General features: G+C 48.0%; 1 protein-coding gene across 2 annotated transcripts in view; it reads right to left on the bottom strand.

Annotated features, from left to right (window-relative positions):
* NOD2 (nucleotide binding oligomerization domain containing 2) overlaps positions 1-13,251 on the bottom strand; it is a 45,472-nt gene that overhangs the window by 5,268 nt on the left and 26,953 nt on the right. For both annotated transcript variants that reach the window (XM_019011413.4, XM_004057636.5), the window contains exons 5-10: positions 11,097-11,180; positions 10,793-10,876; positions 7,759-7,842; positions 5,085-5,168; positions 4,422-4,505; positions 2,233-2,316 (exon numbers count right to left, since the gene is read on the bottom strand). In XM_019011413.4, the coding sequence (XP_018866958.3) occupies positions 2,233-2,316; positions 4,422-4,505; positions 5,085-5,168; positions 7,759-7,842; positions 10,793-10,876; positions 11,097-11,180 (504 nt within the window). The remainder of the gene's footprint in view (positions 1-2,232; positions 2,317-4,421; positions 4,506-5,084; positions 5,169-7,758; positions 7,843-10,792; positions 10,877-11,096; positions 11,181-13,251) is intronic.

Raw genomic sequence — 13,251 nt, 5'->3', positions numbered from 1 at the left:
TCGGCAAGTCAATGAGATGCACTGAAAACTGCAACACCTGCAGCCGGCATTGGTCAACAGAAAGGGTCCAATTCTCCACGACAACATCTGACTGCATGTCGCACAACCAAAGCTTCAAAAGTTGAATGAATTGGACTATGAAGTTTTGCCTCATCCGCCATATTTACCTGACCTCTAGCCAACTGACTACCATTTCTTCAAGAATCTTGACAACTTTCTGCAGGAAAAATGCTTCCACAACCAGGAGGATGCAGAAAATGCTTTCCAAGAGTTTGTTGAATCCCGAAGCATGAATTTTTATGCTACAGGAATAAACAAACTTATTTCTTATTGGCAAAAATGTGTTGATTTTAATGGTTCCTATTTTGATTAATAAAGATGTATTTTAGCCTAGTTATAATAATTTAAAGTTCATGGTCCGAAACCACAATTACTTTTGCTCCAACCTACAACTTACTTTTGTTACCTACATTCTCTCAGTGAATGCTCATGGCCTATAATGAAGGTCCAGCCATTATCTCCATTTACACTTGAGGCAACTGAGGCACTCATCCAAGAAGAACTGCCTGGTAATGGTGGAGCAGCGGTAAGACCCAGGCTGTCTGGTTCCAGAGCCTGGACTCCTTTTTTTTAATTATTATTTTTCTCATCCTTTTTTTTTTTTTTGAGATGGAAGTTTCTCTCTTGTCCAGACTGGGGTGCAATGGTGTGGTCTTGGCTCATGGCAACCTCCACCTCCCAGGTTCAAGTGATTCTCCTGCCTCAGCTTCCTGAGTAGATGGGATTACAGGCATGTGCCACCACACCCGGCTAATTTTGTATTTTTAGTAGAGATGGGGTTTCTCCATGTTGGTCAGGCTGGTATGGAACTCCCCATCTCAGGTGATTCACCCGCCTCAGCCTCCCAAAGTGCTGGGATTACAGGTGTGAGCCTCTGCACCCAGCAAGCCTGGGCTCTCAACCAACTCTTGGCAGAAACTAAGCCTGGAAAAGAAAGATGTAGCATTTCTCTTTTTTTATAAAAGATATACCAGAAGTTCAATTTTTGTGGGGGATGATATAGTTTAGGATGCTGAAAAATAAGGCTGATGACAGGGTGGCATGGGACCAACCCCAGCCTCATTGCCTGGCATCCACGGGAGTCAAGTGGAGTAAGGCTGTGACAAAGAGGGAAGACAAACCTGCCATATCCACACCTGGTTGATAATGGGCTTGGTATTCCCAAAGGCCCACCCTCAGTGCAAAGCTGGCATCTGGCTCAGACACATCTGGGCTTCACCCCAACTTCCCAGCCCATTTCCACCCAAATAATTAGTGGAAGTGTTTTCTCCAAATATTTGGAAACTTCCTAGCTTGTGAAAGCAACACAAACGAGTGTCACCAGAGTGGGTAGCAGCCTGGCAGCAAAGCTGGCACTCACAGAGGCAGCTATCTGTCTGTCTGTCTCTAAAGGCAAGCGTTTTCCTAGGACCACATTTGCCTAGGCAGATGCCACTTTCCTCCAGCAAAAGGAGCCATCTGATGGGGTTCCTGAGGTCTACTTGAAATAAGAATTTTGGCATCAGCCTCAGAGAGCACCCTGACAAACCCATGATGGTCACTAGGTGGGTTCATGTTCACCTCAGCTGTCCATCTCTTTGTGGCACAAGTCCCAAGCCACTGAGTCAGCCACTGGAGGAGGCCACAGTACGCCCCATCACATCACCTCCCCAGCCACTGCTTGCAGAGAAGACCTGCCACTCTCTGCCTGAGGCCATTCTCCTGACCCCAGAAGCATGTTCAGCTGGGTGAGGGTGAGCTGGAAGTGCTGGAGAATCAGTGCCCCACGAGCACACATCAACATAGGAAGGACAGAGGGTTGGTGGATAAATGCCATGGCTTTCTTGCCCATTGGTTGGGTAGGTGACCATGTGTGTTCTGCACTGGCTCCAGGAGTGCCCCAGAGTACTGAGCTCCAATTTCCCTCATTGATAACTGGCTTGATAACTCCCCTTTATTGGTTACCTTCACTTCCCCATCTCACTTCACCACTCTCCTATCAGCATTTACTGGGACCACCTCCCAGATAAACAACTTGCACTGGAATCCTTGTCCACCTAGACCAAGGCAAGCTGTTCTACCAGGCCACCTCACATGAGTTACCCCAGCGGAGAGCAGCCCAGATCTTATTCAGAAATGCCCCTTCCAAAGGCCAGCAATTATTGTCCTGTTTTCTGCTTATGGGTTCCTTACTTCAGGATTTTCAAACTTGAATTTTTCTTCAGTCCTTCTGCGAGAGAACATACACCTTCATCCTGGAGATGGTTCTCCTCCAGGCTGGTGAGAAGAAGAGAGAAAATCCAGTTGATACAACATTGATTATGGAAGATGATGAACTCACATGCCCCCCATATAGGAAATCCAACATCTGAAAACCCAAACTCATGGATAAAGAAAGAACAGATAAAGTACGTTGTGGGGATTCTCAATTCCAGGGACATATTTGCAAGAGAATTCACTCCAAGGGCTCTCAATGTAATAAGTTCCCTCATCCCCCAGCTTCCTGATCTCCATCTTTCCTTTCTTCCTTATTAATGGAAGTCTCATTTCATTTGGACAGCCATGCACTTGGTGAAAAAACTATATTTCCCACTCTCCATTGCAGCCAGGGCTGGTCAAACAACATACAAGTGGGTTGGTCAAGTGACATACACATGGTTGATACATAAGGGGAAGTCGACAGGTGGGGCTTCCAGGAATGCTTTTTAAAGGAGAGAACCCAGATGGCTTTCCTGGGTATATAGATCGAATCCTGGAATACAGAAGTAGTGCTGCAGCTGGAGCAGCCATCCTGTGATCATGAGACAACCAACCATGTGAATGAAGTCACAGGCTAAGGATGATGGAACAGGAAGAGAATGAGACAGAGCTGAGACCCCTCCTGGCCTCTTGTAGCCACTGTACAAACCCTACACTGCCTACCTCCAGCTGCCTATACAGGAAAAAAATAAACCCTTTCCTTGTTTAAACCTCTATAGATGGAGGTATTCTGTCACCTGCAGCTTAACATATAGTTAAACTAAATTTGGCCTGAGACTGCCTCCATACTTTGAGTTCCTATGTAGCAAACTGCAACCTAACAATATATCCTTATAACAAACAGCTAAGTCTCAGCCAATCACAGCAGCCAGGCTTCAGTCAGTCACAGTCTACCAGCTGATCAGTCTACGTCCATATAAAGAAAATGCCTCATCACACCATGCCCATATAAGGCAAATGCCCAGCTGCAACCAATCAAGCTGTTTTGTACATCACTTCCTTTTCCTGTCTATAGATACTGCTTGCCTACCTTGCTGGGTGGAGCACTCCCAGTTCTGAATGCTGCCCAATTCATAAATTGCTGTATGTTCAAACCAGCTCTGCTAAATTTAATTTGCCTAAAGTTTTTCTTTTAACAGTAATCATAACTGATGCTGTCATAATAAGGTTCTCCTCTCCTAAGAAATTCCAAGTGGCAAAATCCAGTCAGGATAGAATCAATCATACTTGAGTAGAGCTAGTAAGTCCTGCAACAGCCGAGGTCCATCCATAAAATCTGTTTATGGCAATGCCCATATGTTGCAGTGCCTTTCTGCTTCCCGGGAAAATCAAACATTCAGCATTTTATCTCCCTGACGTAATGTGAAGCTGCCCAGAACATGTCAGAAAACTATACTAGTGGCATCTAAAGGATGAGAAACTTAGAATCTGCTTCAGGTCAACAGTATAAGCATGATTCATGGTTCCTCTTTCAACTATCAAAACTCCATTACACCTTCCAAAATGACCTATGACTTGAATACCCAGTGCTCCTAGGAACTCAAAATCACTTTAAAATAACAAACCTTTATTAGTAGTAGTAGTCACAGTACTATAGTAGTTGTAGCAGGAGCAGCAGCAGCAGCAGCAGTAATAGTAGTAGTAACCCTGCCATTATTCTAATTTAACATTTATGGAGCACTTACAAATATGCCAGGCACTATATTAAGGTCTTCACAGGCACTACTTTATCTAATTCTTGCAAAAATCCTTTATGGTTGGAAGTATTCTTACCCTCATTTTACAGATATGAAACTTGAGATTCTGAAATTGTTATTTAACTTGCCTAAGATCACGGCCTGCTTGATTACAGAGTCTGTGCTCTTAACACTTATGCCATGTGGAGGCAGTCACCAAACCAGCAAACCCATATATTTTATTAAATAAAAAAATTAGCATGTACATACCATGCTCTATAAGCTTCATACCACTCAGTACATATAAAGACAAACACAATCAATCAATCAGTCAATCACTCAATCATCCACCTTTGTCTGTCCACACAACCGCTCCTATGGATGAGGCCAGGGGATCAACAGAGATTGTGATCCATTTCCCCAGAGCAGAGAATCCCCCAAACTCACCAGAGTTCTTCTAGCATGACGTTCTTTGCCAGCATCAGTGCCAAGGCTTGGGCACCCACACTGCCAATGTTGTTCCCCACCAGGCTGGAGGTAATCATGGAACAAAAGCATGTCAGAGCAGGGAAAGACCTCAGAGATGAGCTAACCTATGGAGGGCAAAATTCGTGGTGCTCTCCTGGTCTGCTCCATTTCAGACATCACTAATTGATTGCGGTGCTCTTTCTTTTTTCTTTTTTTTTACCCTTTTTAGACATCACTAATTGAATGCAGTGCTCTTTTTTTTTTTAGCTTTTTTAGACATCACTAACTGATTATAGTGCTCTTTAAGCCCAGGTGCAGCCTTAGAATTCTTTTTAATGTGGTGCACTGGGCACCCACTACCAATGGATTGGAACTGGTCCTTAAGATAAAATGTACCTGATCCAGCCCAATATCTTCAATTTACAGATACTGTATCAAAACCCTGAGAGGACAGGGGACATTTCCAAGTCACCCAGAAAGACTCAAGTGTCCTCTCTTGAAATCCAATGGTCTTTTTTCCTTACTCCATTGCCTAACATTGTGGGGTAGAAATAAAGTTCAAAGACCTTCAAAACTGGCCCCAGCTCCTCCCTCTTCACCTGATCTCCCCAAGAAAACTGCAGGATAGACTCTGAAGCTTACCTGAGCCACCTCAAGCTCTGATGATCACCCAAGGCTTCAGCCAGGGCCTGGGCCCCCTCATCACCCACTCTGTTGCCCCAGAATCTGAAAAGGCCAAAAGAGTCAACAGACAGTGTCAGTGAGTACCTGATATGTGTTCTAGACATGAACTAACAGTCCTCCTCCCTCTGCAGTCCCAGCCAGAGGGGCAGGACCACTCAATCCCAGAGTGGCCTCACTGGGGCTCCTGGTCCCAGCAAAGTGGACCTGCCTCCATCTTTTGGGTGGGATGGCCAAACTTAACCCAAGAGTTTTCAGTGGCTTTACATTACAGACTTAGAGAATAGTAGAGGGCTACCCAGCCCTAACCTTTAACGACAGGAACTCACCGACAAGAGTCATTTACAGTTGTGACACTTTTTCTGACACTTAGTTCAGATATGCTTCCTGGTAACTGCCACCCACAAGTCCTTAGCTACCCTCCAGTACCTGCCCATAACAAGTCTAACACTTCTTCTGCAAGCTAGCTCTTTATCTCCTGCTTCTTCCTAACACCCCTAATTCCTTCACGCCATCAGCTTCAACTCCCCCAGCTTCTGGGCCATCCTCCTCTGACTCACTGTAGTTTGAAAACATCCCTTTCCAAAAGGTAGATCCCAACTCACACCTTCTGACTTATTGACTGTATTCTACAGGTATGTACACAAGTTAGCAAAGAATGGCTGAATTAGGACGTCCACTGCACTTTCATTCATTAGGTATGTATTGATTGAGCTCTGGCTATGTGCCAGTACTGCTCTGTGCCCCAGGGATATGACACTGTAATAACAAAAAACCTGAAAACAACTTAATAGTCATCAAAAAGTGACCAGTTAAATACATTATGTAACACTCTGCAGCTCTTTGAAAAATGAGGTCAGGCTGAGCAAGGTGGCTCACTTGTGTAATCCCAATACTTTGGGAGGCAAAGGAGGGAGGATCACCTGAGCCCAGGAGTTTGAGACCAGCCTGGGCAACATAGTGAGACCCCGTCTCTACAAAACATAAAAATATCGGCCAGGCATGGTGGAGTGTGCCTGTAGTCCCAGCTACTCAGGAGGCCGAGGTAGGAAGATCACTTGAGCTCAGGAGTTCAAGGCTACAATGAGCTATGATTGCAACCACTGCACTCCAGCCTGGGTGACAGAGTGAGACCCTTTCTGTTAATATTAGTAAAATAAATAAATAGATAATTAAGTAAATAAAGAGGTCATAATGACCTAAAAAAATTCCTGTAATATATGGTGAAGCAAAAAAAAACAAAACAAAAACGAACAGAAACAAACAAAAAAAAAAAACCAAGCGAGTTACAGAACACTTTGCATCATATGACAGCATTTGGGGGTTTTAGCACAATGCCTGGCCCAGACAGGTGCCCTAATAAATATGTGTTGAAAGAGGTAAATACCCCTGATGTGGCAGATGTGACCTCAAGCAGAAGAGAGTTCAGTGGGGCTGTGGCCTCCTTTGTTCTAGACTCTGTTGCTACTAATGCAGTGTGGAAAAGATGTTGATTTCTAGAGCAACATAGTCCCATTTGTGGCTCAAACTGAGCTTGGGGGCCGGGTGCGGTGGCTCACACCTGTAATCCCAGCACTTTGGGAGGCCGAGGCGGGCGGATCATCTGAGGTCAGGAGTTCAAGACCAGCCCAGCCAACATGGCGAAACCCTGTCTCTACTAAAAATACAAAAATTAGCCGGGCGTGGTGGTGGGTGCCTGTAATCCCAGCTACTTGAGAAGCTGAGGCAGGTGAATCGCTTGAACCAAGGAGGCGGAGGTTGCAGTGAGCCAAGATCGCACCACTGCACTCTAGCCTGGGCAACAGAGTGAGACTACATCTCAAACAAAACAAAACAAAACAAAAAACTGAGCTTGGGGACAACTTGCCTCCCTGTGAAATGGGCTGGAACACCTAGGCCCTAAGGTTATTCTCTCTTCCTACAGTCCCAGGTTCTAAAACTCCCAGTTCTTGTCAAATGGACTCCAGTTCACACTAGGGCATGACAGGATAGAAGAGAGGCTGCTGGAAACAGCACAGGTGCAAGCCTGGGTGCCTAGCAAACAGAGGAAGCCCACCCTGGGGCTGCAGGTTGGGGTACTCCCCTCCCTGGCAGGCCCTAGCATGGTCCTACAGGGAGCAAGAGCTCCAAGGGACCTAGCACAGCCCCTCTTATCCTGGGTGCCTTCCTATCCTTCCCCATTTCCTTCTCTTTCTTAGGTCAGGGGTCCTCACCCCTGGCTGTACATCCCCTGGGAAGCTTTTTAAAACTCCTGATACCTGGGCCTTGCACCTAGATATTTGCATTTCATCAGTCTGGGGTGGGAGGCCTGGCAATAGTGTTTAGAAGCTTCCAGGTGGTTTTAATATGCAGCCAAAGTACAGCCCTAGCGCCCCCTGAGGATCAGAGGGCTTCCTGTCACCAGCTCGTGGGCACTGTCCTCCCCTAGCCCCAACATCCCAAACTTCCTGTTTGTCAGGCATAGACCAAGTGTGAAGGTGGCAGTCAAGGGCCGCCCACTCTCTCCCTGGCTTGTCCTCCCCACTGGAGCTGGGCTGCCTCTGGGGCCTCCTGGCTGAAGAGTTTCACCTGCCCCTAAATCCTCAAAAGTCCCAAGCCCCTCCATGCAGGTCCCTCTTCCTGGAATCCAACCTACCCCAGGAACTGCAAGGAGGTGTTGCCTCGGAGCCCCTCGGCCAGCACTTGGGCTCCCGCGGCGGTGATGTGGTTATTTCCCAGCCTGGAAGGGAAGACAGAGGAGGCTGAGAGAACACAGCAGCAGCCAGAAAAGGAAGGCAGTCTGTGCCCTGGCCAGGGAAACACAGGAAGAAAGCATTGAGGACCTGCCCGGGAGGCAGCAGCCATAGCAGGTGCCCTCGCTGCTCGGTCCAGTTTACTCAGCAGCTCCCACAACTTCGTTTTCCCCCAGCAAAGGGAAAGGGGCAGCGGGACGCTGTTTGCACAGCAGTGTGACAAGTCCAGGCAGGAGCCACAGTAGGCAGCTGTCCTGGGAGGTGGTTTCCCCCGGACAGTGAGGGTGACTCAGGGTCACACCTTTCCCTCTGGTCTCAGCCGCCCTCAATCCAGACCCCATCGTGCCCTCTGCAGCCTTCCCAGATCTGTTGTTGCTACAGGTAGGCTTTACCTGTTGCACAAGAGCGCTGGGCAGGTCCAGGTGGCTGGAGGGAGGGGTGGGGCCCACTGAGCCTTCCAGGAAGGAAGGAGAGAGGGAGGGCCAAGGCTAGGGGTGGGGGAAGATCCCAGCAAGGAAGGCTCCTGCTGCAACCGAAACCAGACACCTCGGAGAGCTTCGGAGAAGCCCCAGAGCTCTCACCTGCAACCCTAGGCTTCCTGGGATAACTATACGCTTTCATTCTTTCAAGGAACGTCAAGCCACTCAGCTCACAACAATCCTATAAGGCAGATATTATTGTATCCTTGGAGAAGGGGTGTGGCAGCTAGGAGAACTCGCCTTTCAGGTCTCCAGCCTCAGCTCCTTGGAGGTAGCCAAGGGCCCCAGCTGCTGTGCTCCAAAATCTAACATCCTCGCATCTGCACTTGCCAGCCCCTGCCTGAGACATCAGGCTCCCCTGCCTGGTGAATTTGGTTCAAGAACTCCTCATCAGCCTTGCCAAGATGTCTTAGGACTGCACTGAAGTCCAAGGTGCCCAGTCTCAATCTTCCTTCCTTCCCTCTCTCCTTCACTCAGGGACACACCTCCCAGCCTCCCCCAGCTCCCTTCCCCACTTCCCCTTTTAGGACGTTTCCCCAATAAATGTGTGGCACATTGAATCCCTGCTTGGAGGACCGGACTCACATAAGGAGAAACAAGCTGAGTGCTTGTGTGATTTACCCATCATCTTTCAGCCACTCGCTTACTATATAAAGCCCCTGCCAGACGGTGCAGCCCTTCATGTGGATTAACTTGCTTGCCCATCACTACAGCCTGTGAGGTAGCCAGGGTTATTACCTCCATTCTACAGAAGGGGAAACGGAGGCACACAGACATTGGGCTGACCTGAGGTCACGCAGCTAATGAGGGTTCAAACCTCGGGCAGTCTGGCTCCAGAGCCTGTGCTCTCTATTACAATGATATACGGTAATCCCTGCCCCGTTTATCCACAGCTTCGCCTTCTATGGTTTCAGTTATCTGAAATCAACTGCAGTCCAAAAATATTAAATGGAAAATTCTAGAGATAAACAATTCATACATTTTAAATTGCATGCTATTCTGATCACGTGCCATCCAGCTCCATCCCACCCAGGACGTGAATCAGCCCCCCATCCAGCGCATCCACGCTCTATACGCTCCCATTTGGTAATCATCAAGATCGTCTCTGCTCCTGACATCCAGCTGCCGACCTCATTGTTGCTCAAAGATTCGGGATCTCTGGGAGCAGATGATTCTCCTCCTGAAGTGTGGTCAGGTCAACAGCAGCCCAGCGCTAGAGCACAGTGCTGCATGGTCATCCACCTCACTTCCTCCCATCACACAGGCATTTTACCACCACACATTTTCCCAAGAAGAAGGGTGAGTACAGTACAAGAAGATATTTTGAGGAAGACGGAGAGAGTCCACATTCACATAGTGTTTATTATAGTATATTGATTGTTATAATTGTTCTATTTTATTATGAGTTGCTATTACTCTCTTACGTTGCCTAATTTATAAACTACACTTTATTGCAGGTGTGTAGGTATTGGGAAAAGCATGGCATGTGTAGGGCTTGGTACTCTCCATGGTTTCAGGCATCCACTGGGGTCTTAGAACGTCTCTCCTGCACATACCAGAGGACTACTGTGTTGGCCACAGACTCAGCCTCCATTTCCGAAACTAGCACCCTTCTCAGGGATGGGCCAGCCAGGTCTGGCCACAGCCTATTCCAGGCTTGTGAGTCTGAAGGAGCAGGCAGTGGTAGCAGGACTGAGTCCTTTGTACAAATTGGCACCTGTGGTTCTGATCTCAGTAGCCCTCGCCGAGACTGAGCTATGTGGCCCGCCATTTTAAAATGGCGGCTCCCATCCACAAACCCAGCCCAAGAGGTAAAAGAATAGATGGAAGCAATTCTTTACTTTGTCTTTTTTTACTGCCTCACAAATCACAGGAGGCAAGAATATCTGAGAGAGAGAGAAGGAGAGAGAAGCCAGGCCAACCCAGCGGCCAGCTAGAGGGGCAATTTAAAGGCATCAGGTAGGAGAGAGAGAGACTCCTGTTGAAACTGGGAGACACTGGAGTAGCAGAAATGCAGAACCAGATGGACTGCAAACCTTGCATGCTCTGAGTGGTGAAAGGACCTCCTGGGAGTGTTGCAGCAACTCGCTGCCACAGCTGGGGTGGCAAGTAACTGTGTATGCCTCCCCCACCAGAACGAGCTCAACATGCGTCGTGGAACTCAGTAACCCCAGAAAGCTGTGACACTCTTAGACACAGAAAAGGAAAGGGGCCTAGAAAAGCTTTCTTGCCCTACGGGCTAAAGGTCAAAAGACAGGAAGTCCTCAGCAGGGCTAGTCCAGAGTTTACTGGGGAGATCACAGCATTAGAGAACCCCTGCTTAAAATGAGACACTGTCCCTGCATTCAATCAGGAGGTCAGGAGCCAGTGTGGGCAGTGTCAGGCCAAGACCAGATCAGACTGACTCAGGTATAGGGCAAAAAATAGTTTCCAGGGAATAAGGAAAACCTGGGCTCACCTCAATGCCAAGAAGTTCTGCCTGCATGCAAGGAGCTTAGCCATGGAGTGTGCACAGCCGTCAGTCAATTTGTTGTTGAATAGACTGTTCAGTTCCAGAAGAGAGGAGACACAGAAGCAAAGCACATTGGACGGTGAGCACCAAATCCCAGGGTTGCCCTTCCCCTCTGGGCAGGAATCACCTGCACCCCCCATCATGCAAACAGCCCCTGCCCCAGCCCATCACTCACAGCTTCACAGGCTGCACGACCTGGGGTGAGACCAGGGCACTTGGAGCCCATTGTCCACAGCCCAGGCTGACTTACGCTAACTTCTGCAATTGCTCGCAGTGAAGAGCACATTCAATGAGCTTGCAGATGCCTCGGTCTGAGATATTGTTATCGCGCAAACTAAAGAGACAAAATAAATACATTTGAAAATGGAGCTAGTAAGACAAGAAAAAAATCTACAAATCCCCCAAAAAGACTTTCATTCATCCCTGAAGTGCCAGCATCTGTGCTTCCAGGAAACCCTGCATAGATGGAGCACCCCAAAGAAGTGGAGACCCCACCGTCCCTGGCCAGGGAGGTGACGTGGTGCACTATGATGGGGACGGCCCAGGACGTAGGATCCAGACCCCCTACTAAAGAACCCTGGAATCCTTAGGAAATGACAGAGCTAATTTGAGGCAATGTTTCCATCTCTGCAAAAGGAACATGATAATCACAGCAGCCTCACAAAGGGGATGATGGTGGAAAGGAGCTGATATATGTGAAAGGTGCAGCCTGAACTAGACAGGCTACCCCTGGGTACAATTTACCATCATCTAGGCCAGCAGACAGTAGACCAGCTGGATGAGAGTGGCCAAAACTTCAGAAACAGGCATATAGGCTGTGGTTAGTGAGGCCCTGCTGCCCAGTCCTTAACCCCAATGACACCACTCCAACAGGCTAGTCCCTGCCGAGCAAGCCCTGTCTGCCACTCCTCTTGGGGCACCATTCCCAAAACTCACCTGATCACAACATCATCTGAAAGCTTCCCTAAAAGACAGATTCTCAGGCCCATACCCTGGAGCTGGCAATCAAGTATCTGCGGGGTGGGGCCCAGGAATCTGTATATTTTAACAACTGTGCACATGATTCTTTATCTTTAGGCAACCTTGGGAGGCCCTGACTGAATGGTTAACAGCTCAGGCTCTGGAGTGCCTCAGCTGGATATTGTGATCCTGATCAGCCACTTACTAGTTATTTGCTGGTCTCTTCATCTATAAAAGAGGGAACAGACCGGGCGCGGTGGCTCACGCCTGTAATCTCAGCACTTTGGGAGGCCAAGGCGGGCGGATCATGAGGTCAGGAGATCGAGACCATCCTGGCTAACACAGTGAAACCCTGTCGCTACCAAAAATACAAAAAAATTAGCCGGGCATGGTGGCAGGCGCCTGTAGTCCCAGCTACTTGGGAGGCTGAGGCAGGAGAATGGCGTGAACCCGGGAGGCAGAGCTTGCAATGAGCCGAGATTGCGCCACTGTACCCGCAGCCTGGGCGACAGAACGAGACTCTGTCTCAAAAAAAAAAAAAGAGGGAACAATAGTATTATCAGCCTCACCAGGCTGTGCACATAAAGCCTTGTGAGCACCTGGTACACAGTAAAAGTCACCTAGAATCATGATTGCTAGCACTGATCACTATCCTTAGCACTTCCCAATAATAACACTATTTCATCCTCACAACAAGCCAGTGAAATGGGAACCATTATTATGTGCATTTGTGAGAAAGAAACTGAGGCACAGACAAGCGAAGTGACTTTGCCAAGGTTGTACGGCACATAAAGGCTTTGAGCCTAGGCGGCTTGGATCCAAACCCCACTCTTAACCATGACATTGTGCAGCTTCTCCCTCAGGGCCTCTTATGGCCACTTCTGTAGTGCAGTGATTTTTCAGACTGCAGGTTGCAGGTCATGCAAATCATTTTGAAGGTCCTGAGCAGCATTTCTAAAATGGAAATAGAACAGAACAGAAGAGAGCAGAGTGCCTCAGAGTTCATAAAGCGAAGTCATTTTGTGAAGCTTAGGTTCCATGTTTACATGGTGGTGCGTGCTCTCTCTCTCTCTTTCTCAATCATTGTGGGTCACATTCAAAAAACTTTTAAAGCCATCACTCTAGAGTCTGAGAGAGCCAGAGTCTAAAGAAACCTATATAGGGGCACTGTGTATATAGGGTTTCCTAGAGGCTGAGGATTTCAGTTGGCATGGAAACACTTCAAGTGGGAGAGAGGCAGGTTGGCACTGTAGGAGAGGAGCCTGTGCCCTCCCCCTTCCTCCCTTCCTCTCTTTCTCAATCTCTCTCTCTCTCTCTCTCATACACACACACACACACACACACACACACACACAATGCACTCACAGCAACCTCATGGTTGCTTCCCCTTCCCTACAGCCTTGGCAGTTTTAGTGTGTGTAAGGTGAAGAGCAGTAAAACTCGCT

Source organism: Gorilla gorilla, chromosome 18 (genome assembly GCF_029281585.2).
Source record: "Gorilla gorilla gorilla isolate KB3781 chromosome 18, NHGRI_mGorGor1-v2.1_pri, whole genome shotgun sequence".
Lineage (NCBI taxonomy): Eukaryota > Metazoa > Chordata > Mammalia > Primates > Hominidae > Gorilla > Gorilla gorilla.
This window is presented reverse-complemented; position numbering and strand designations above follow the sequence as displayed.